This window comes from Prenolepis imparis, unplaced genomic scaffold (genome assembly GCF_030444845.1).
Source record: "Prenolepis imparis isolate NDT839.2.m4 unplaced genomic scaffold, iyPreImpa1.0 SCAF_3, whole genome shotgun sequence".
In the NCBI taxonomy this organism is placed as follows: Eukaryota; Metazoa; Arthropoda; class Insecta; order Hymenoptera; family Formicidae; genus Prenolepis; species Prenolepis imparis.
The window spans coordinates 1,647,959-1,673,051 of NW_028141161.1; the positions used below are offsets into that span (position 1 = coordinate 1,647,959).

The window sequence follows — 25,093 nt, forward strand, 5'->3', positions numbered from 1 at the left end:
CTGTGCGCGTCTCCGACTCCTAAACCAAAACAGAGTCGCGAGCTGAGTAATCGTGTCGCGAGTTTTGACAACTCCGCGATTCTAATTACTGTGGATTGACATTTGCTGAGTCGTTAGCTCACAGAACTACGAGCGATCCGCACTCGATCTCTAAAGATCAGTGCCCTTAAGCGTGAACCAGACGTTCGCCGAATTTGAGTGTTTGTCACGAGTGCTCGCTTATCTCCGCGACCTCGGACAATCGGACTGTATCGTATCACACCAGCCCGCCGCGCAATCGACGCGCTTTTTTTCAGAGATACTTACACGCCGTTCGCGCGACTTGTCTAGTTCGTGGACGGACACAAGGACGATCATGTCTCAGGATCTCCATAATCTCCTGATTGAACAGGAACAAACGATTAAATCGAGCGAGTATTGGTCAATTATAAGAAGCTGTCCAAACCTCACATTACCTTGTCGATGACGAAAGGACGACTATCACACTTAGAGGATCTGTGGGCAAGATATCAAGCGTTACACGTCCGATTGATGCAGACTGCCACCGCGGAGGAACAGAAGACCGACCCTTACTTCTCTAAGGATGAGATTCTCGATGCCGAAGATGCATTTTTGGAGGCTGCGGATCTCAACGATACGATCGGTAAATTTACGAAGGTCGAAACCGGGTCCTCTGACACAGGTAACGAATCATCTTTTCGGGATTCACTGGCCGGAACTTCACTGCAATTGCCTCGCATCTCGCTTCCTAAATTTTCGGGTAACTTTTCGGAATGGGAAAATTTCCGCGGCATCTTCGAGTCTCTCGTCGCGGCTAATGACTCTTTGTCGAATACTCAAAAACTGCATTATTTGAAAGCGAGCCTCACCAGTGATGCCGCGTTACTTGTCAATAATATCCGCGTTTCCGACGCGAATTATGACGCCGCATGGCAGCTCCTTACCAAAGAGTATGACAATCAGAACGCGATTATTCACGCGCATATTCATGCATTCGCGGACTTGCCTAAAATGAAAACTGAAACAGTTGGCGAACTGAAAAGACTTTGCGATAACGTCTCTGCTTCTCTCGCTGCTTTGACGAATCTCGATCGTCCGGTCACTCAATGGGACGATCTATTGGTTTACATTATATCGCAGAAATTCAGTACACGCACTCGTAACGAATGGAACTTGACGCGAGGCAATTCAGTAGCGTATCCCACGTATAAGGAGATACACGATTTCATGACATGTCGAATTCACGGTCTAGCGGACTACTCCCACACGCAATCAAGTTCTGTGTCAAGTAATTCGAGCGGCAATAAATCTCGCTCGTCAATTAATCATGTTGCGATAGTCAAATGCGTAAAATGTTCAGGTAATCATTGTTTGGCAAAGTGCGACAGTTTCTTAAATCAATCGGCTGATCAACGTAAAATTCTCGCGCGTCAAACAGTATAAATGCTGTTTTAATTGCTTGAAATCGGACCATCAATTAAGAAATTGTCAAAGCAAAGGTCGGTGTAATACTTGCCGTCGAGCACATCATTCTCTTCTTCACAGCAATAATGACGCTAACGAGAAGAAGGTGGACCTTCACACGGCCGCGTCTCCTTCGGACTCTGCGTCAGACACTAAACCGTCGCTTCCGATGGCCACGGCGCCGCAATCCGCTGCTGTCGCGTCCGTGCAAAGCGTTCATGCCACACGAGAAAATATAAATTCGCCTCCTCATGTACTTCTCGCTACCGCTTGGGTCAGTCTCACGACTCCTGAAGGTCGTACCTTTAAATTGCGTGCCTTGTTAGATCAGGGATCTACATATAGTTTCATATCAGAATCGCTTTGCCAATGCACACTAAGCGTTATCGTACCGGTTTGAAAATACACTGCTTCGGTGAAAAATACAGCGGTATCGCCAAGTCGCGCGTGAGTTTATCTATTGCACCGTGCTCGGGACCAGGCCCCTCCTTTCCATTTACCGGTTACGTTTATCAGAAAATTACTGCTTATACAGCTTCTCAGACAAGACCCGTCGAAGTGTGGCCGCATCTACGCGATCTGCAGCTCGCGGATCCCCATCCGTCGAGTAGTCACCCGATTCACGTGCTTATCGGTGCTGATCTATACGGAACACTGTTGTTAAAGGACCTCCGGCAAGGACCTCTCGGTACCCCCACCGCGCAACTCACCGTATTCGGGTGGATTATTTCGGGTCCGACCGGGAGCAGCTCCTCGGCTCCGGAGTCTACTTCAGTATTGCATTGTGTATCTTGTGACGATACACATTCGCTTCTTCAAAAGTTCTGGGAGGACGAAAGTGTTCCCTCTCAAACCCCTCTCTCAGAAGAGGACGAGCGTTGTGAACAACATTTCGTTGATACTCATACGCGTAATTCGCACGGACGGTACGTTCTACGCCTGCCGTTTAAAACCGGACCTCCTCGCATGGGCGATACGCTTCAGAAGGCTTCGGTTTTGTATAAGAAAATGGAGCGTCGGTTAGAACAAAAACCGGAAATAGCCGCTCAATATCACGATTTCTTGAAAGAATATAAATCTCTGGGTCATATGGAGGAGGTGAGTTTTCATAAATCGTCTCACTTCCCTCCGGTGTATATCCCTCACCATTTTGTACTACGCGAGTCTAGCTCGACAACAAAATTACGCGTAGTTTTTAACGCTTCTTCCAAAGCTCCCAACGGGCTCTCATTAAACGACCACCTCATGGTGGGTCCCAAACTTCAGCAAGACATCTCAGCTATCATATCTCGCTGGCGACGATTTTGCTACGTCTACAAAGCGGACATCGAAAAAATGTTCCGCCAGATATTAGTGCATCCTGATGATGTAAATTTCCAAAGAATTCTCTGGCGTCCTCCAACTTCTCAGTTAATGCAACACTTTCGGTTGCTTACAGTCACCTATGGCACTGCGCCGGCTCCTTATCTCGCCCTGCGAGTACTTCATCAACTAGCGCTGGACGAAGGCAATGCCTTTCCAGCTGCTCTCGCTGTCTGCAAGGAGTCCAACTACGTCGATGATTTTCTTTTCGGCGCCGACGATATCTCGACTCTGCGCGAGACTCGCAAGCAACTAGTTGAGCTTATGAAACACGGCGGCTTTCCTCTCCGTAAATGGACCGCAAATTACCCCGAGCTTATGACGGATATTCCGGAAGATCAGCGAATTGTCTGATCACACCATTGCCCGGGACGATACACTAAAAGTATTAGGATTAACGTGGTCACCTCAAGACGATTCATTTCGCTTCCAAATTGAGCCATACAAGCAGTTCATACTAAACGCTCCGTTTTATTCTTTATTGCTAAGCTTTATGACCCCCTCGGTTGGGCCTCTCCAATAGTTATCTCAGCGAAAATTCTCATGCAGGAATTTTGGTTGCGACAAATCGACTGGGATAGTCCGATCCCCACCGACCTGCTGCGTCTGTGGACTGATTACTGCTCTGATTTACCTAGCCTAGGCAAGGTTCGAATTTCGAGATGGACCGGAATGCATCGCGAGCAAATAGGGATCGAATTGCACGGTTTCGCTGACGCCTCTACCAGGGCTTATGCCGCTGTCGTTTATCTTCGAGTTCTTCATTCTATGACGAGCATTCAAATTAGTCTCGTCGCAGCCAAAACTAAGGTTGCCCCCCTCAAAACGGTTAGTGTTCCTCGCCTTGAACTCAACGCCGTCGTGCTGCTAAGTAGACTAATGGACTGGACGAGAAACGCCCTGCAGTTAGATCAAACTCCCTTATACGGATGGACAGATTCGACCATCACCCTGGCATGGTTACGCCAACATCCAGCTAAATGGAATTGCTATGTAGCTAATCGCGTGTCAGAGGTACAAACACGTCTTCCTGCGATGCGTTGGAATCATGTTCGCTCCGGTGACAATCCGGCAGATTGCGCCTCGAGGGGGATGTCTGCCTCTGAGCTGACCGCTCACGACTTGTGGTGGTCTGGCCCTTCGTGGCTTCGCAAACCTTCTACTTCATGGCCGATTCAGGAGGACCCACCCTCGCTGCCGAGCGACATTCAAGAAACGATGCTCTCAGAAGCTCGCAAAGTCTCCGTTCTTCATATAGATACGGAATGGGACTTACCGACGATGTATTCAAGCTGGACGAAGCTTCTTCGTATCACTGCTTATCTTCGACGCTTCATTTCGAATGTGAAAACAAAAATCGCTTCCGTAGAAATCGACACATCCCAGCTGAAACCACAAGAGCTTCGCGAGGCTTCCATTTTTTGGTTCCGCTCAGTACAATGCTCATACTTTCAATCGGAATGGAAGGCGCTTAACACGCAAGTTGTTCTACCGAAATCTAGTCACCTCCGCTCTTCATCCTTTCATTAGTAAGGATCAATTGATACGCCTAGGCGGGCGGCTCGAGAACTCTGCATTATGCTATGACGAGCGCCACCCGATCATACTCCCGAAACACCGAATTTCTGAACTCTTAATCGAGCAAGCTCATCGCCTCTCTCTTCATGGAGGCACACAGCTTACATTAAGAACTCTACGTCAGAACTGTTGGATACTTTCAGCTCGAAATCTCGTTAAATCTCACATACGTCAGTGCGTTACCTGCGTTAGACACGCTGCAAACTCCCCGACGCAAATCATGGGTAACTTGCCGGAGCCTCGAGTCAACAAATCCCCTCCGTTTTCTCATGTCGGAGTGGACTACGCGGGTCCTATGAACATCACTCCATTCGTAGGTCGTGGTCAAAAGGGAACCAAGCATTACGTCTCAGTGTTTATATGCCTTGCAACTAAGGCGATTCATCTTGAGAGTGTCGATGATTATTCGACGGATGGATTTCTCGCTGCCTTTTCACGTTTCGCAGGACGTCGTGGCTTACCGTCACACATATATAGTGACAATGGCACAAACTTTCAAGGTGCAGATCACGAACTGCAACGAAACTTTATCGCTCTCGTGAACGATCCGAAGCTTAAGAACACGCTTGTTAATGACGGCGTTAACTGGCACTTTATACCCCCCGCGGCTCCACATTTCGGCGGGCTCTGGGAAGCAGGTGTCAAAAGCTTAAAACATCACCTTAAAAGAGTAATAGGATCTCACACCTTGTCACGAGCCGAGTGAGTAACGCTCCTGTGTAAGATAGAAGCGTGTTTAAACTTACGTCCGATCTCGGCCCTCAACGACGATCCTACGGACTTTTCCGCGTTGACCCCCGGTCATTTCTTAATAGGTCGACCACTAATAAGCGTGCCCGAGGAATCGGTCCTCGATCTCAATACTAATCGTCTGTCGCGCTGGCAACACGTTCAAGCGATGCATGAACAGATCTGGCGCTCTTGGTCTCGAGACTATCTGCACTCGCTACAGCAGCGTCGCAAATGGTCTGACTCGCTTCCGAACGTCGGGATCAACGAATTGGTCTTGATAAAAAATAAGCTTCTCCCTCCTTCGAAGTGGGAATTAGCTCGAATTCAAAAGGTCCATCCGGGGCCCGACGGTCGTGTTCGTATTGTAACTGTACGTACAACTAATACTGAATTTAAGAGACCAATAGCCCAGATTTGTCGTCTACCAGTAAATATGGATTAATGTAACATTTAAACCTCATGTAAATTATGTTTAAGATTTTTAGTATCATTATACGTATCGATTTCTTTGTATTTCTGTATAACTGAGTGTAACCCAAGATCAGCGAAAACAATGGCGATGTCGCATCCGTCCGTATGCGAGGCGGACGGTATGTTACGGTGTCGAGCATTAATTTCTCGACACTTCTTGCGTGATCGACACGTGGCTATCGGAGAGCCTGCGCGACAAAGAAAGTGACATATTTGTCATATTGCGGACCTTCTCACGCGGATCGGAATGCGCTGTTTATTTGCTCGCGATCCCGTACGATATTTCACTAGCCGATTACCGCTCGCCAGGTCGATCTCACGTAGCATGTACGCCCGGCCGACTTACCCGGCCGATCAGTGAGCCCTCGAATTTGGAGAAAGATAGACGCGTGATAATCGAGAAATCGCCGCGATCACTTTCGTCGATTATACAAGCCATCGCTATAAATCGTCTCGATCGCTTGCGTCGCTATCCGCGACATTGTCCAGAGAGATTATTGTAAAACGCGGATTTGTCTAATAAAGACTGTGTAATAAACTGTGATCCCGAATCGAACGGAGTGACTTTTCCCATCCTTCATACAAGACGGAGAGTGGATCGAATACAACTCGTTGCCTTTCGAAGACCGGCACTCTCTTAAACAGTTAATTAACGGAAACAATCATCCATCCGTTAACAGACGTAGTATACCTCTTTACCATGATTTTTATTTGATCGTAGAGATCATTGGCACTCGAGTATGTTGCACTTTGCGATTTTGTCACGTGTGCAACTCTGATGCATCGGCGCTTGAAATTGATATACTTTTACATCTTGATGATAATATTTCATCTCAAGATGATAGTAGCCGTACATCGAAAATTGTCGATTTTGTCACGTTCAAATAATGTCATAGAAGCCATACATCGACACTTGAAAATTTGGGTATGTCGCATTATTTTACATCTAATATTTCATCTGAGGATGATGTCATAGCAGCCATACATTGGCGCTTGAAATTTTGAATATGTTGCATTATTTTTATATCTAATATTTCGTTGAGGATGATGTCATAGCAGCCGTACATTGGCGCTCGTGATACATATTGCAAATCGGATAATTGTGATATTGTCACGTACAAATGATTTCATAGCAGTCGCGCATCGGCACTTGAAATTTTGGATATGTTGCATTATTTTACATCTAATATTTCATCTGAGGATGATGTCATAGCAGTCATTTTGTCACGTACGGATTACGCAATAGTATTAATGCTTAAAATTGCTTTTTTGCGCACTTCGTGAAATTCATCTCAAAATGATAGCGGCCGTACATTGGCCATGACATTTTGGATATGTTGCATTATTTTACATCTAATATTTCGTTGAGGATGATGTCATAGCAGCCGTACATTGGCACTCGTGATACATCATGCAAATCGGATAATTGTGATTTTGTCACGTACGGATGATGTGATAGCAGCCGTACATCGGCGCTTGAAATTTTGGATATATAAAATTATAATATTTCATATACATATATATATCTGAGGATGATTCACTAGCAGCCGTACATCGGCGCTTGAAAATTTTGAATATATTGCATTTTGCACATTTTAACCTTGACAATAATTCTGACATTTCATTTGAGGATGATGTCATAGCAGCAGCCGTGCATTGGGGCTTTGATTGGTTAAAAATAATATCAGATCAGCAATAATCCCCACCCCATCGCAATGGATATTATAGATAAAATTTAAAAATAATTTAGTATTACATTGGTCACTCGATTGAAAAGGTTCTTTTAAAATGTACTCCGCCAGCATGAATTATTACGTACAATTATTCCAGTACAAGAGAGCAATGTTTTGTGCAAGAAGAAATGTGACAAGTAAGTTTCAATATTATCTGTTAAATGAATTTTTCAATAAACAACTTTGTTTTGTTAAATAATTATTTTCAATAAAATTTTTGTAGCGCTTCATCTCATCGTGCGGCTCGTATACTTGGAAAAAGATACGCCTTAACTCCGACATCATACAAATATTTGGAAATAGGAATCAGCGTCGGAATAATATCCTATGTGGAATTCAGTATTGCCAACTCGTTTCAAGTCTTTTCTACTAGGGCATGTTTAAAATCCTACACGCAGGCATCAAATACTACTGAAATTTTAATTTATGAATAAAAACGTTTTAATAATTAAATAATTAAAAAATTAATTATTAAAATGTAAATAAATGTATATTACATAATATTTATTATTATTCATTTTATATATTTTCATATATAATATAAAAATATAATTTTTTCATATAACATTTTGTTAAGTACGTTATTAATGTTATTATATGATTAAATATATTAGTTTTTCTTACAATTAATGAAATAGTTCAAATAATATTTTAAGAAATAAACTTTATTGCACATTGAAAATTGCACATAAATGGTTCAGCAGCTTTAACATGTTTTGAGGTCTTAGCATGTTCTATAAGGAGAGCATGATGTGCTTTCAAAGTACAACAACAATATTTACAAAAAACTGCATTTTTATCTGTGGGAATCTCTTGCATCCAATCCTTAAGCAATGGGTTTGATTCCCATTCTTTACGATATTTTTGCGTATATGGAACTTTCCTCTTTGACATTTTTTATTTGTTTAGAAAACAAATTAATATTCTAAAAACAATATTATTTATATTATTGTTCTAATACATTTAACAAAAAGGATTTTAAGTATTTATTCAATCTAACCTTTCTTCTACCGAATTTCAAAACGCAACAGCCAATTTCACCAACCTCGGTTAACTTTAACCTCCGGTTAAACTATATCTTTGTCTCTTTTTAAAGAACGTATCTGAAAAGAGACAAAGACAGTTTAACCGGAAATTAAGGTTAACCGAGGTTGGGAAAATTGGCTCTTAAGTGCATCCAACAGAATTCACTAGGGGAAACAGTAGGATATATTTTTACTTTCCTCCAATCATAGAAATTAAAAACTACTAGATTTCCTACGTACTACAGTTTGTGTAATTCTCCTCCAACCGCGTTTTTCAAACTACCAGATTTAGTAGGAGTCCTACTGACTTGGCAACACTGATGGAATTGGCTCTCGGTGATAATCGAGGCAATCAAATAATATTGCCCATTGAAACATGGAAATCTCTAATGCGGAAACGAGCAGACATTGAGCAGCTAACTGAAACTCCGCTATGGATTAGTGATCTGACACTCGAAGCGGTTAACATGTATACTTCAAAAATTATAAAAATTACATCATCTGATAATTCTTTGTACATGTAACCATCAACGTTACTACATTTATTTGATTTCGAAAAATGTATTGCTCATATGTATTCCTGGATGTGTGAGAATACTCATAGTGTTAATGAAAAATTTAAGCAATTTGTAAATATTTTACAATGTGATAATATCCGCGATGTGAGCAATGCCGCAAAGGCGATACGTGATAGTAATATGTTTAATAGCGAATCACTTATAGATTGTGAATTGATGACTTGTGCTATAAATGAAATTATTTATAATGCTTGCAACAAATAAATTATTTTACTGTTAAACTGTGTTTAATTATTTCTTCCCTGTCTGATATACATAGTCGACAAAACTCTCTGGAGATGTAGAAAAATGATGAGCTAGATGATACTCCAGTTAGAAAATTATTTTAAATATAAAAATACATATTTTACTTTAGAATAATTCCTCTCTTTCCTCCCATTTATATTAAGAATATTATTATATGTATAAAAATTTATAAAAAGTCTCTCTTGCGAACACCTCTCTCTTTGCACTCTCCTTCGCCGCGTTACCTCTCTCGCGTCATCTTGTCGCTATCTCTTTCTCTCTTGCGCTCGCATGTGTCTCGCGTTACCTCTCTTTCCTTCGCGAACGCCTCGCGTCATCATGCTCGCTACCTCTCCATCTCGCACTATCTCGCGACTGCTATCTCTCTCGCTCTTGCATATACGCTTCTCTTGTGATATCTCTCTCGCGTGCGCCTCGCGCTCTCCTTCGCGTCATCTCTTCGCTGTGCTACCTCTCCATCTCGCAGTATCTCGCGACCGCTATCTCTCTCCTTCGCATGCGTCATCTCTCTCTCTCTCGCGTGCGCCTCGCGCTCTCCTTCGCGTTCCTTTCTCCCCGCGGACCCCACACCCATCAAGCTCCACGCGGTCTTTCGCGTTCCTCTCTCCCCGCGGACCCCTCGCTAACAAAGCTTCACGCGGTCTTTCGCGGTTTCCTCTTTCCCCGCGGACCCCTCGCCAGCAAAGCTTCACGCGGTCTTTCGCGGATTCCTCTCTCCCCGCGGACCCCTCGCGGACCATAACATCGCGGACGCCTCCCCCTCCCCGCGGACCCCTCCCGATACATCGTGGACGCTTCCCCCTCCCCACGGTCCCCTAACGTTACATCGCGGACGCTTCCCCCTCCCCGTGGACCCCTCGCGGTACATCGCGGACGCTTCCCCTCCCCGCGTGACGTCATTCCCCCGCGCCATGGGTCCCCCCTCACCCCCCCCTCATTGCCCCTAGGGTTAGAACCGGCTTTATATCACTACTCTGGATATATCCGATGAGGAGATTCGCAGAGGAATTGATTACGATGTGGTGGTCATGTCAGTAAAGAGACTGAATCGTAGGAGGAAGGACGCTTCTGAGCCTTCCCCTAAACGCAACCATAGCAACGACACTGGAGGTAATCTTGTCCCCTCTAAAACCATACTCATCACCTTTAAAGGCCAACAGTTACCGAGGTATCTATTCTTATTTAAAGTTAAACATGACGTAGAGCTCTTCTTGTCCAAGATTTCCATGTGCTATTCCTGCTTGCGATACGGTCATTTAAAATTCCTGCGTAAAGGTCGTCCTAGGTGTAATCTTTGCGGTGGGAATGAACATGATAATCCAAGATTGTGCACTAAAAGAGAGGGATCTCCAGTTTGTATAAATTGTAAGGGCCCACACAAAGCTACAAGCCCTAATTGCCCGGAATACAAAATTCAAAGAAAGATTAGGGAATTAGCAGCATATAAAAATATTTCTCTATTAGAAACCAGAAAGAGAATAAGGAACTCCACGCCAAATATTTCTACTAACTCTTCTAATACTTTTAAAGATTTTCCCCTATTTAATACTCCTTCCCCTCCCCCGAACTCGGAATATAACAATCATTCCTCTCCAATTATTTCGTACGCTCAAGCTTTAAATTCTAACCCCAACGGTAATTCCTCTGTTGGAAGTACAAACGTCCGGAAGCGACGGTAAATATTTTCGTCTGCGTCCTGCTTAGGTCGCGCGATCCCGGCCTTTACCCGGTGCCCAGGTGGATCGAGTAGCTTGGAGCACGGGGGTTGGACAGCCAGGGGGTGCGACGAGCCTAATCGCAGGATCCCGCGGTTTAGCGAGTCAGTCGCCGTTGCGAATTACAAGAGTCTATCTCTGCGTATGATCAATCTACGAGCGAAGTTCGAAAAGTTTCGACATCACCTCGTGGTGCTTTTCAAGCCTCGCGCTAGCCTGGCTACTCCGCCTTGTCTACGCGTTCGCGTTTAATTGTAAATCCATTGTGTTACCGAACATTGTGTATTTTAGCAGTGACTCGCGTGTAATAAACGTGCGAAACAAGAACTACGTGATCTCTCTCTCTCTCTCTCTCTCTCTCTCTCTCTCTCTCTCTCTCTCGTGTGTTCTCGTGAGAAAGACGTGGTCTAAATCGCTCCGCAGATAAGGATTATTTTCTGCTGTTTCTGCCCTCCGGGGCAATTAATACCTGAGGCGCTGTGCAAAGGGCTACTGTGCTTAACTAAACTACTTATAGCAGCGCTCTTACACTGGTCAGCGGGGGAGTGTCATCGGATTTCTTCTCCGGAAGGGAGAGAACTGGGATAAACAGAATAAACGGATTCACGACTCGAAACTGTTGACATGTCAAAACAAAACAAGGATGAAGGACCTTCGTCTGTCAACGGCGCGGAAAGGCGTATGAGAAAGAGACCTTCGCAACTGTCTCTATCAGACAGGAGCGTACCTAAGGAAAATAGTATCCACATATCAAAATTGAATGCCTTAAAAACCTCCGTTAATGAACACTATGAACCATCTATAAAAATTTTATTAACATGCAAAGAAACGGCAGAAAGGAGAGGTCAGATTGAGTCTGCTCTCCGTTACTGCAAGGAGGCCTTTTTTGAGGTGATGGAAATGTGCATGCGAGGTCTGGAGGAGGGATCGACAGAGAAAACTGAGGTAATAAAGAGTGCCCTGCGGGATGTTCTGAAGGAAATGGAAATCCAAAGACCAGTAGAAACTGGGATTGATGCTCAGATAAACTCATCTGCGATATATGCATCTGTCGCAGGGAGAGAGGCATCTAAGGTGCACATCTCCATAACTACACCTGTGAGGTACCAACAACGACATCTTTTGTCATCGAACCTGACAAAAACATCGCCTCAAAAATTCTGACATCACAGGAGACCAGAGAAACTGTCTGCAGATTATTGCGGCCCTCAGACTGTGCGCTAAAAGTCAAGAAAATCACACACGCACGAAATAAGGGCATAAAAATAGAGGCCATATCACCAGACTTAAAGAAAATAGGCTCACACCCAGAACTGAAGCGCGCTGGTTTCAGAGTTGTCGAAAGCGTCAGGGTCAACCCGAGACTGATCGTCCACGGTATACCGACAGAAATGACTACCGAGGAAATTAAGAAAGAAATAATGGCTCAAAATCTACACGGATATGAAGAAAAGGACTTAAAAATTATATATCTCTACAAGGCAAAGAATAACAAATGTTTTACTAGCGGCATAATAGAAACGACATCAGAGATGCGCAAACGGCTGTTGGAGAATGGCAAAATATATCTGGGATATTCATCGTGCAACTTTGCCGATTACATAAGGGTTTTGCAATGCTTTCGATGTATAACATTCGGGCATGTGGCGGGGGACTGCAAATCGGAAGCGAAATGTGTGCCTGCTCGAAGGCACACGAGATGAAGGACTGCGAAAGCAGGATGCAGCCACCGCTATGCAGCAACTGCTCACGATTTTCAAGAGGACACCCAAATGACAGAATGCACTCAGCCTTGGATACAAAAAAATGTCCCATTCTTCAGGACAAAATTAAGGATAGAATAAAAAGCGTGAACTATGGATAACGTTAACATCGAAGAAGAAAAGCTGAGGATTTGCCACGTAAACTGCCAATCACTAGTGGCACACTTTGACGAATTTTGTGACTATTTCACAAATTCAAAATATCACGTCATTTGCCTATCTGAAACCTGGTTAAAACCGGAAATCGCAGATGCTATGGTGAAAGTCCCAGGGTATTCTCTGGTGAGAAACGACAGAACTAGTCGACAGGGAGGAGGAGTAGCTTTCTATGTGCGTGACTCGATACGAATGAATGTTTTGCAACGATCACTCAATGACACAAATTATCGCAAGCCAGAATACATCATAGCGGAAATAATGTTAGAAAATGCAAGCAACTTCCTTCTTGCGACGATATATCGACCACCTAACTGCGGCTACTTGAAGAAACTCTTCAACATCTTTCTCGATCTACAGGTCAACTACAGGCATTCCGCAATTTTTGGAGATTTCAATTCTGATATGAAAATAATAACATACGACAGTACATTGCTACGAAACTTTATCACATCAGCGGGAATGTACCTGGTACAATACGGATCGACGCATCACCTCAAAAACTCAAGTACCTTCCTAGATCTATGTATTATAGATGATGAGGCCAAGCTAATTAACCAGGATAAGGATGCTGTTCCTTTCTTGTCTGCGCACGACCTGATTGGCATAACCTACAACATAAAAATCAAACGGAGCTACACGAGAATGGTCCTGTGCAGAAATTTCAAGAACTTCAATGAACAAAAATTCCTTGAAGAACTGGAGAGGAGTGACTGGGGAGATCTGCTGATAGAGGCATGTATAGATAAAAAAGTAAGTATTTTCAATGAAAAATTAATGAAATGTTATAACAAGCATGCTCCACTAAAGCGAATCAACTATAAAAATCTGCCTGCTCCATGGATAACGGCAGACATTCGGGCTGCCATGAGAGAGAGAAATATAGCCAGAAGGACCTGGCGTAGAAGCAGAAATGGTGCCAGTTACGAAAGGTTCAAGATCTTGAGAAACAACACTCAGAACTTAATTCGGTCAGCAAAGAAAACCTATTACATGAATATTTTCAGCCAAAAGGATAAACCAGCAAATATATGGAATACGCTAAGGCACTTGGGTTTAATAAAAGGGAAAGACTCGTACAAAAAGCTTGCATACTCTGTCGAGGAGCTAAACAGATCATTTGCAGGTGTGAATGATCGGGTGTCGGAAGAAGCAACAAACATGGTGGATTCTCTCTTCCTGCCAGGGGGAAATTTTGAAGATGGTAAATTCTTCTTTAAATATGTCACGCCTAAACATATAAGTAAATCTCTTTCAAATATAAAGTCAGGAGCTATAGGAATAGATGAAGTCTCAGCCAAACTCATAAACATAGCCCTAGTCAACATAATGCCAATCATTGAGCATATGTTCAATTACTCGCTGATGCATGGAGTGGTACCAACGACGTGGAAGTCAGCAATCATCACGCCAATACCCAAAATTAAGAACCCAACCTCGGTACATCACTATAGGCCTATTTCAATACTACCGTTTCTCTCAAAAGCTCTAGAAAAAATAGTATCAGATCAGCTGATTGAGTTCTTAACGGAGAATGATCTAATGGATCCTAATCAATTTGCATATAAGAGACATTCATCCACGCAGACCTGCATTATTAGAATGCTCGATGATACACGCCAAGCAGCTGACAATAGGAAGGTTACCATCTCCATCTTCTTCGATTTTACCAAACCATTTGATAGAGTACATCATGGGACGCTCCTCAAGAAACTACAACAAATAGGACTTTCGAACGCTACACTACGTTGGATGGCATCTTATCTGGAGGAAAGAACGCAAGCAGTACGAGATGGCTATGAGGGAACGATCTCATCAGTAGTAGATAACACGGTGGGAGTCCCTCAAGGGTCAGTACTAGGCCCTCTGCTATTTGCAATATACATCTCGGACATAAGAGATGTGCTACGTCACTGTAAACACAACTGCTATGCAGATGATCTTCAGATTTATCTGCACTGCGAACCATCCGAGCTGTTAAATGGAATAAGCCACATGAATGAGGATATAAATTCAATTGTAAGCTGGGTAAAACGAAATAGACTGACGCTAAACCCGGCAAAAACACAGGCAATCATCTTTGGCACAGCAAGATATATAAACGCGATAGATCACGAGCACCTGTCGGATATCAATATAAACGTCTGTCATACAACTCTCTACGCAAGTAAAATACCTGGGTATCACTATCACGAACACTCTATCCTGGGGCCTGCATATAGAAAAAGTCATTAAAAACATACGTACTAAACTTTATCAACTTAAACTGTCGAAACATCTGCTACCCAAAGAATTAAAAGTACGATTAATAGTCTCGCTTATCTTCCCACATATAGATTACTGCGGCGCAGCAATAACAGATATCACTGATCAACAAAACACACAGCTATACAGGGCATTAAACGCTTGCATAAGATTTGCATTAAATGTCAGACGGGATGAACACATGACGCCATACTATCGTGAGCTTCGTTGGCTCAAGATTGATGCTAGAAGAAAATACCTAGTCGGCAGTTTACTTTTTAACATCATTAACACAGGTAAACCAAGTCTAATCTACAATGGCCTCTGCTTCAAATCAACTGTCACAAATAGAAAAACCAGGGCCTCAGAGGATCTCCTTTCCTTGCCCTTGTGCAGAACGGAGACTTACAAACGCTCGTTCAGAATTACGGCCTCAAAACTCTGGAACGATCTCCCGCCGCATATTCGGAACGAAAAATCACTTGAGAGTTTCAAGTGCAAGCTTTATCTTCACTTACTTGAACAATGACACCCTTCAAGGATCACGAACACACCAAACTCACACTCATTGAAGTTCTTAATTCTTCACTCGAGAACACTATGTAAGACAGGATATAATGCTACACAATTACACATCAGATCACACACATCCAACTCACTTACACGCACACGCACACACACACATTCATAATTTATATTTTCATACACACAAATGCGATATTTTAATTATATGTTAAATAACAAGATTAATTGTATTTCTGAAAATATTGGTGCGCTTGAGGGGACTAATGTCCCAGAGCGCTTTAATAAATACATGCTTTCTCTCTCTCTCTCTCTCTCTCTCTCTCTCTCTCTCTCTCTCTCTCTCTCTCTCTCTCTCTCTCTCTCTCTCTCTCTCTCTCTCTCTCTCTCTCTCTCTCTCTCTCTCTCTCTCTCTCTCTCGCTCGCTCTCTCTCTCTCTCTCTCTCTCTCTCTCTCTCTCTCTCTCTCTCTCTCTCTCTCTCTCTCTCTCTCTCTCTCTCTCGCTCTCCTGCATAAGATTTATCTACAACCTAAGAGCAAATATACACATCACGTCATATTACGAAAGATTACGTTGGCTCAAGGTCGGCCCGCGCAGAACATATTTTGTGGGATGCCTGCTGTACAGGATCTTGGAGACTGGACAACCAAGCCTCCTCCATGTCAACTTCAACCAAAGGGTTATTCCACCTGAACGAGTCACACGGAATTCAAAAGAGGTCATATCTCTGCCACACTGCAGGACTGAGCTGTATAAAAGGTCTTTTAGACTTACATCGACGAGGATATGGAATGATATTCCTCTAACAATTAGGAATGTGAAGACGTTTACGGTTTTCAAACATAAACTATACGAGTATTTATTGAATGGAAATCCTGAGAATCTATCGTGAATTTTTAGCAATGTTCGGAAAACCTTCATAATGTCGGCCGGTGGTCATTTTTTCTTTCTTTTCTTTTCTACCACGGCTTATTCTAATGTATAAAACTCATCCACATCGATATCGCACACAAATTACTAACCACACAGATATGCACTTCATATGAGACTCGCACCTTTGTACGTACAATCTGTAAATATTGTTATTGCATTGTTATTGCTATTGTATGGTTTTAGCGCTTGAGGGGATTCTGTCCCAGAGCGCTCAATAAATGTAGCTTTCTCTCTCTCTCTCTCTCTCTCTCTCTCTCTCTCTCTCTCTCGCACTCTCTCTCTTTTATCTCTCTGTTGTAAATAATTTGTATATATTTGTAAATAATTTGTAAATAATCTTTTCATGTAGTCTACGCGCTTCAGGGGACTTGTCCCAGAGCGCTAAAAATCTTATATCCCGCACATCGACACACATATCGATCGTCATTACGTCTATCATGTTTATAAATTATACAGTTACACCTATGATATGTGAAATTTTTATATTTTGACCTATTTTGGTCGAATCTTGAAATAATTTGATTCGACATTAAATTGTGGCGTATATAACTTGGATCTTACTTATTATACGAGATATTGTATGTAGGATTCAGTTATTTCATCATTTTGACTGTTGGATATATAAAATTGGTTTCTGCGATACATGAAATTTGTCAAGTATGACCCATATTGGTCGAATGATTATATACATGGATTTGGCGTTTTTCGGTGGCATATAATATTCTAACTTTGTTAATCATACAAAATACTGCATTGAGGATTTGGTATCTGACTTACACTGATGGATAATCATTTATTTGGTTCCTATGATATGTCAAATTTTTATACTCTTACCTATTTTGGTCGAATCTTGAAATAAATTGATTAGACATAAAATTATGGCATGTACAACTTGGATCTTACTAGTTATACAAGATATTATATGTAGGATTCTGTTATTTATTCATTTTGACTGTTTCATATATAAAATTGGTTTCTGCGATACATGAAATTTGTCAAGTATGACCCATATTGGTCGAATGATTATATACATGGATTTGGCGTTTTTCGGTGGCATATAATATTCTAACTTTGTTAATCATACAAGATACTGCATTGAGGATTTGGTATCTGATCTACACTGATGGATAATCATTTATTTGTTTCCTATGATATGTCAAATTTTTATATTCTTACCTATTTTGGTCGAATCTTGAAATAAATTTATTCGACATAAAATTGTGGCATGTACAACTTGGATCTTACTAGTTATACAAGATATTATATGTAGGATTCAGTTATTTATTAATTTAGACTGTTTCATATATAAAATTGGTTTCTGCGATACATGAAATTTGTCAAGTATTACCTATATTGGTCGAAAGATTATATACATGGATTTGGCGTTTTTCGGTGGCATATTATAATCATACTTTGTTAATCATACAAGATACTGCATTGAGGATTTGGTATCTGACTTACACTGATGGATAATCATTTATTTGGTTCCTATGATATGTCAAATTTTTATATTCTGACCTAGTTTGTTCGAATCTTGAAATAAATTGATTCGACATAAAATTGTGGCATGTACAACTTGGATCTTACTAGTTATACAAGATATTATATGTAGGATTCTGTTATTTATTCATTTAGACTGTTTGATATATAAAATTGGTTTCTGCGATACATGTAATTTATGATTTTATACCTATATAGGTGTGATAATGAATAACAAGGATTAGACATTTTTTGCAAGTATATAACAATTTTACTTTACCATTCGTATAACATACTGCACTGTCAATCTAGTATCTCATTTATATTAATAGATATTCATTCATTTGGTCTCCAGAATATGTCAAATTTTTGTATTTTGACCTATTTTGGTCGAATCTTGAAATAATTTGATTCGACATTAAATTGTGGCATGTACAATTTGGATCTTACTAGTTATACAAGATATTATATGTAGGATTCAGTTATTTATTAATTTAGACTGTTTCATATATAAAAGTGGTTTCTGCGATACATGAAATTTGTGAAGTATTACCTACCATTGCAAACCCATGTAGAATCGTACTACAAAAGTAATGATATAAAAAAAATTGCGTGACAAGTAAAAGTAGAAACTTTTGTATCAGTGGAAAATTTAAGTTGCAAACCTGTATTTCAAAATTAACTTTAGCATATTGTTTAATTTAGCAGTGCCTAGTTTTTTTAATTAAAATTTTTTTATTTTTTTTTATTTGTATTAATTTTAATAATTTTTTAATTTTTATACTATTCTACATGGGTTTGCAACTTAAATTTTTCACTGGTTCATTATACGACTCTATAGGTTTGCAACTTAAATTTTCCACTGATACAAAAGTTTCTACTTTTACTTGGCGCGCAATTTTTTTTATATCATTACTTTTGTAGTACGATTCTACATGGGTTTGCAATGGATAATTTTTCATATGATTCTACATAAGTTTGCAATAGGTAATTTTTTATACTACAATTCTACATGGGTTTGCAATGAGTAATTTTTCACTACTGGCGTGCCCATACTAGGCGCCTTTTTTTACCTTTTTTTAAGGGTCGGCAGGCGACCCAGGCAAACTCCGAATTGATGTTGGAGACCTCACGCGGTGACAACGCGAAACTCTGATTTCAGTGTTGCCAACGCTGAGAAACTAACTCTCAGGTTTTATGTAGTGGTGTATGTCTGTACACGTACACACACCATTGCATTGCTCACGCGGACGCACGGTAGAGAGACAAGGATCGATAATCACGTTATCCTTGTTTCCTCTACCGTGCTGATCACGTGCTCATGCTACACGCGAGATACGGCCCGAAAATGCTTTCTGGCCTTCCGTAGCAGAAGGCAGTAACATAGCAAGGCTAATAAGCACCCACGTTTTGTAAATTTTATATATGCTTATGCACATATGTGCGTATATTATATATAAATATATATATATATATATATATATATCACTAAAAATTATATGTATGTTTTATAATTGTCTAATGATAAATAATAACAGTAGCATAATTGAGAGTGAATTAGTATACAATATATGTTAGACACGGGTACTTTAGACTTGACAATTTATTGCTTATACTTTTTTATCGATACTTTATGTATAGTCAGCGCGATAGAGAGACAAGAATAAGAGAACGAATATAAATTATCATTAGCTTGTAGGAATCATAGATTGACGAATATGTTGATTATTCTTCATTTCTTTTCGATTATTGATGTTATTGTATAATTTGCTCCATAAATACTTATAACGTGAAAAAACTTATGTCGAGTAATGTATGATGGCTCAATGCAAGGATGTTCAGTGTATCACCCAGTAAACTAGAGTTCAAATCAATATCAATTTTTTTATAATATATTGCAATATAGAAAAATTATAAAAAAAATATATTTCGGCGATTAATTTAAACATTTTTTGAAAATATTTTAATTATTTTACTACACACACTATATAAATGCAAAATAATTCAGAAAATAAATTTAAAAAATTAATAATAAAAATCAACATACCAGCTATTTATGTGTGTGTGTGTGTGTGTGTGTGTGTGTGTGTGTGTGTGTGTGTGTGTGTGTGTAGCTGCAATTGATTTATTACTTGATTAATTTATTTACGGAATTATTTTGCATTTAATATATATAGTGTGTGTAGTTGTAAAATGATTAAAATATTTTCAATATAAAAATTTTTAAGTTTATCGCCTTAAAAAATATATTTCTATGATTTTTCTATATTCCAATATATTATAAAAAAAATTGATATTGATATATTTGAACTCAAGTTTTCTACGAGATTGAATATTCTTGCATTGAGCCATCATACGTTACTCGTAAGTTCTTACACGTTATAATAGTATTTATGTAGCAGAGAGAAAGAGATAAGAGAGAGATTATACAATATAACATCAATAATCGAAAAAAAAATCAAGAACGCTTGTCATATCTGTGTTTGTGTATATATATATAAACTTATATATTATATATTTTATAAATAAGTTAAATATTATATGCAGACAATGTACAAGATGTTCAGTATGTGCCATAAAGCTCAAGCTTCAATCAATAAAATACTCCAGTGAATATATATAATCAACAATTATTTTTATATAATAATAAGTATTTGAATATATAAAAATATTTTAAAAAATTTGTTTAAGATTATTTTAAAAAGAATATTTAAAATATTTTTTTAATATTTAAAATATTCTTTTTCTCAATTAAAAAAAATATTTTTTAATATTTTTATATATTCAAATATACTATATACTATAATATAAAAATAATTGTTGATTACTCATTATAGTATTCATTATAAAATCTGCAAGGAAAACAATGTCAATTATATAATATTAAAATATCAATTATTTATAATAAAATCATAACTTTTTGCGCTTATCGGAAACACAACAATAGAAGCGCTACAACATATTGTTACATATTCTTATCCCGAAAATCGTTATATATAAATATTTAGTACAAAATATTGAAAAAAATATGTAATATAAATATAAAAATATAATATAAATAATAAGAAATGTAAAAGTATGATATATGCAATTTTTTCCAATGCAATCAAACTTCTATTAATTATATATTTGATTGTATTATTTTTGAGATCTTTTCTATTTTACAGTTTTAAATGCAGTACGATTACTCATCTCATGGGATAAATATATATAATAATATGTATACAATGTACAGTAAACAATAGCAAGCAATGTACATATAAACATACATTTAAATATCTAATATCTTTTCTATAATTTAAAGTTAATAAAAATTTAAATTAATGTAATTGCTATTGTTTCTGTACATATTTAATAAACAACACGAATAAATAATTCGAGTGGATCGCAATTTAAACTAAGTTAAATGATTGCGTCGCAAAGTGACCTCAACCATATTATGGGAAGTATACTGTATAAAATATTTCTTGTTATTTTACATGCAACTTTGTTTATTATGTGTTTCTATACTTGTAGCTTGTAATTTGTTTAATTTTCATCTACCTATTACTAAATATTTTTGAAAATAGTACATTGCAAAACAAAACCTATCTGATATTAACACTTTGCGACGCAATTACCTCAGTTCAAATTGCGATCTAATTTGCAATGCACTATTTTCAAAACAAAAGTATAACATAAAATTTAATAGTCATAAATAAATTTAATATTACATATATAAAATATAGAATGGGCCCCTCCAACGCCCATTCCCGTGAGAACGCAACCAATATTCTTTTATCGTCTCTCCGAGATTTTTATGTTACTATATGTTCTATACAATGACGATTGCAGATAACTTCTACCATCTTATTTTATCATTGTTTATTTTTACATAATGGCAGTAATAAAAGCATACAAAGATGGGTTAAATAATGAAAAATATTAATTCGGAAAAAGCAATAATTTGTTGCTTTCTAGAATTTTAATTAAATGACGTCTCATGCATTTTACGTCACTGGAATATTTTTCATTACAAGGATTTCCTTTCAAGGCTACAGTTGTAGCGAAAGCCGCAGCATAAATTCCACAAGAGGTGCAATCCGGTTGTGTTTGCACTTCTTCGAAAATTATATCATATTCGTTTATCTTGGGATAACGAAGGCGAATATATTCTTTTTCTTTAGCATGCAATTTATCGTACGTAGTATCAGGTAAGCTGTCGTACACGTGAAGTTTGGTGCCATCAAAATAAATGCATCGCCAATGATCTGTGCAATTTCCGCCAATAATTTGTAAGCTTTTATTGCTACGACTAGCTTCACTTATGTGCGGGTATTCTAAATATAACACACTTTGTGTTTCAAAGCAAGAAGTCTCTCTTACAATGCGTAAAAATAAATCTAACGATTCATCATTTAATTTACTATCTATGGGCAAAACATTATTCTTTACTAATAAAAGAAAAGGTATCACATCATCTAACATTTTTCTTAGTCTTTTTATGTCATCCTCAGTTACATCTCGTTTTTCATTCGAGTAATCAGTTATAATGCAATCGTCATCTTGCTCTATTTCTGGAATAGCAACAGTGGTAGTAGTGCTTTCGATAACACTTTCCACTTTTATGTTATTTTTCCGAGCCGCTTGTGCTTCGATGACATATTGCGGTTCCCGAATAGGCATATTTCTTGCTACTCTACTATCTATTATTTCAGCAACCAAGCAGTCCTCGTAGAATCGTTTAAGCAGTGCTGACATTTTTGTTTCCCAAAATCTGTCATCACGCTCGACAATCGTGTACTTCAATCCAAAGGGTGTCCACACAGCAAAAATGCAATACTTTCTTTGCGTTATGTGGAGTTGTCCCTGCACTTGTAAGTAGTACGCGTGTCTTTGATTCATTCGAGTGTCATCCGTTTTATCAAATATTCTATAAATATGTGAAATCTTATTGAGCATTGCAGTGATAGGAGACACATGCCGCGCCGCATAAGGACATTTAATCTCAACGATAGTATCGTCTCCGACAATGCCGTCAGGCATCGTGGCAAGATATGGGATAGTTTCATCTATAAATATACCACAATTATTAATTTCTATCCCTAATTCCACCTGCAATTGCTCTCGTGCCATCATCTCTTTTTCTTTACCCCACTCAACAGCCGCGCCCGTCAATCGAGGAGGATAAAGAATTGCTTTCACAAGATTTTGGCACGAAGTTGTTTCTCTTCTGCTACAAACTTTTCTAAAGTTTGAAGCAGTGAGAAGATTTCGCCGTACGTTGTGCCACTCCGGGTTTTCATGCTGACCCCGTGTAGCACACTCCAATACAGCATAATTACGTTGTTGCTCTAATAACATTTCATAATGATTAAGTCTCAGCTGTTCGTACATATTACCTTCGATATCTGGCCGTTCTACATTTGGTCCATAATCTTTATCAGCCGTTATTTTAGCGGAAAATTTAGATGTACGAACAGAGAGACCTAATTCTTTCGCCGCACGTGTTCGTTGAAGTTGGTTGGCATTTTTTTTTATATTTCTATTTTCAATGATTTCTGTTTGTTTCGGTGGTTTTTTATCCATCGCACGACAAACAGAACTCAAGACTTGCGAAGTATTACATTGCAATACGGCTGCTTTAACGCGTGTTTGATAAGAGCCTTTCATGGCATAATGAACGCGCTTGCCACCAATAAATTTACTTATAATTGCATTACAACTTTCAACAGAATTACTAGTAAATTTATATAGTAAGCTATCGCCATTTTCTATTATGCGTTTCATAGCATTTTCTACTTTTTCTAATAATCCTGCACGTTGTAATTGGAACACAAGATTTTGCTCGCCTTCTTTCTGTTGTCCATTACAGAAATATTGAAGCGAAGCACAATCTTTATGTTCACTAAATACATGGCTAGGTATATTATTTAAATCTTTAATTAATTCTGAAATTTTTGTTTGCCAACTAACTTTACGATTGCGACGAAAGTCGACAGCCTTTACAACAGCGTTTCGAATTTTCATAACGCTGCTATCAACGGCTTTCTTCAATTTTGAAATATTTCTACCACCGGTACTACTCGTTTCACGTATTTTATTACAAAGATTGCGGAGAAGATGATTCGTGCATTCAATCTTCTCCGCAACAATATTAGGATACGGTGGAAAATCTCTCAATTTTTTTAATACATTACTATCACCGTCACCGATATATTGACTATAAATAAGGCCATGCATTTCTAAACTAAGTCGGAAGCCTTCGAGGATTATATCACTTTCCATACTGGTGGAGCTCTGATTACTTCCCCAATTTTTGCTCTTTTGCTACTACATTAATTTTAGCTGCTCTCGCGCAAACAATACAATATTTATTACGGACACCAACAAATAACACTTTTTTAGAATGATATCCCGTAATAATAGCTGCTCCGGATGGAGAATCGTAACTACCAGTACGGTAGGATCTCTTCATCCACGAGCCGTCTGTTATCACGGGTATATGCGGAATGCCGTCTATGACATCTCCTCTTTCGATTGCCAAACGTTTTTCCTCTTCGCCAGCCACGCGCATTTCTTTTTCCGCGGCGGCGGCGAAGGCTTCCGACATTTCATTATGATGTCTTATATATTTTTTATTATCCATGCATGGAATATCTACAGCAGCAAGAAGTTCTTCAAGCTGCTTATGACCAGTCCCTGTCAATATAGTACCGGATACGATACCACTATTGACATTCAATATTCTGTCATCTGTCGGTTCACTACAAAAGTCGAATGACCTGTTACACATTCGACATATGACAGAAAAATTGCTTTTCAGACCGTCAGACTTCTTTTCGCGTAATACAAGATCAGTGAAACGACATTCGCCGATCCAATGAGTGGATATTTTCTGCAATTCAGCAAAAACATGCCCAAAATCGACGATACGTCGTCTACTAATCTCTTCAGAATACAAACGAAATGCGTCGATATTCTCATCTGTATGCAAAACAATATTTTCAACATCTTCGACGTCTTCAACATTGTCGACGTTTTCGACGTCTTCGATATCTTCGATATTGCTTTGCATTGTATTTTCCGATTCCATCAGTGTGCATGCATCT

At 39.2% G+C, this 25,093-nt stretch overlaps 4 protein-coding genes across 4 annotated transcripts; all 4 read left to right on the forward strand.

Annotated features, from left to right (window-relative positions):
* Positions 1-462: 462 nt before the first annotated feature.
* LOC145934200 (uncharacterized) lies at positions 463-3,180 on the forward strand. The gene is made up of 3 exons (XM_083034570.1): positions 463-1,379; positions 1,546-1,738; positions 1,846-3,180. Exons 1-3 carry the CDS (start codon positions 463-465, stop codon positions 3,178-3,180), a joined length of 2,445 nt encoding a protein of 814 aa, XP_082890696.1.
* Positions 3,181-3,369: 189 nt separating this feature from the next.
* On the forward strand, positions 3,370-4,356 carry LOC145934201 (uncharacterized). Its single transcript, XM_083034571.1, has one exon. It carries the CDS (start codon positions 3,370-3,372, stop codon positions 4,354-4,356), a length of 987 nt encoding a protein of 328 aa, XP_082890697.1.
* Positions 4,357-4,624: 268 nt separating this feature from the next.
* Positions 4,625-5,110, forward strand: LOC145934202 (uncharacterized). The gene has a single exon (XM_083034572.1). It carries the CDS (start codon positions 4,625-4,627, stop codon positions 5,108-5,110), a length of 486 nt encoding a protein of 161 aa, XP_082890698.1.
* Positions 5,111-12,760: 7,650 nt separating this feature from the next.
* Positions 12,761-15,058, forward strand: LOC145934203 (uncharacterized). Its single transcript, XM_083034573.1, has one exon. The coding sequence runs from the start codon at positions 12,761-12,763 to the stop codon at positions 15,056-15,058; it is 2,298 nt and encodes a 765-aa protein (XP_082890699.1).
* The last annotated feature ends 10,035 nt before the right edge of the window (positions 15,059-25,093 follow it).

What these genes read in the sequence shown, in the direction of transcription:
- LOC145934202 (XM_083034572.1), top strand. Translation starts at nt 4,625, where the DNA reads ATGGGTAACTTGCCGGAGCCTCGAGTCAACAAATCCCCTCCGTTTTCT.
- LOC145934200 (XM_083034570.1), top strand. Translation starts at nt 463, where the DNA reads ATGACGAAAGGACGACTATCACACTTAGAGGATCTGTGGGCAAGATAT. An exon ending in GGTAATCATTGTTTGGCAAA is followed by an intron (nt 1,380 to 1,545) that starts GTGCGACAGTTT and finishes TCTTCTTCACAG; the next exon opens with CAATAATGACGCTAACGAGA. An exon ending in TACTTCTCGCTACCGCTTGG is followed by an intron (nt 1,739 to 1,845) that starts GTCAGTCTCACG and finishes ATGCACACTAAG; the next exon opens with CGTTATCGTACCGGTTTGAA.
- LOC145934201 (XM_083034571.1), top strand. Translation starts at nt 3,370, where the DNA reads ATGCAGGAATTTTGGTTGCGACAAATCGACTGGGATAGTCCGATCCCC.
- LOC145934203 (XM_083034573.1), top strand. Translation starts at nt 12,761, where the DNA reads ATGGATAACGTTAACATCGAAGAAGAAAAGCTGAGGATTTGCCACGTA.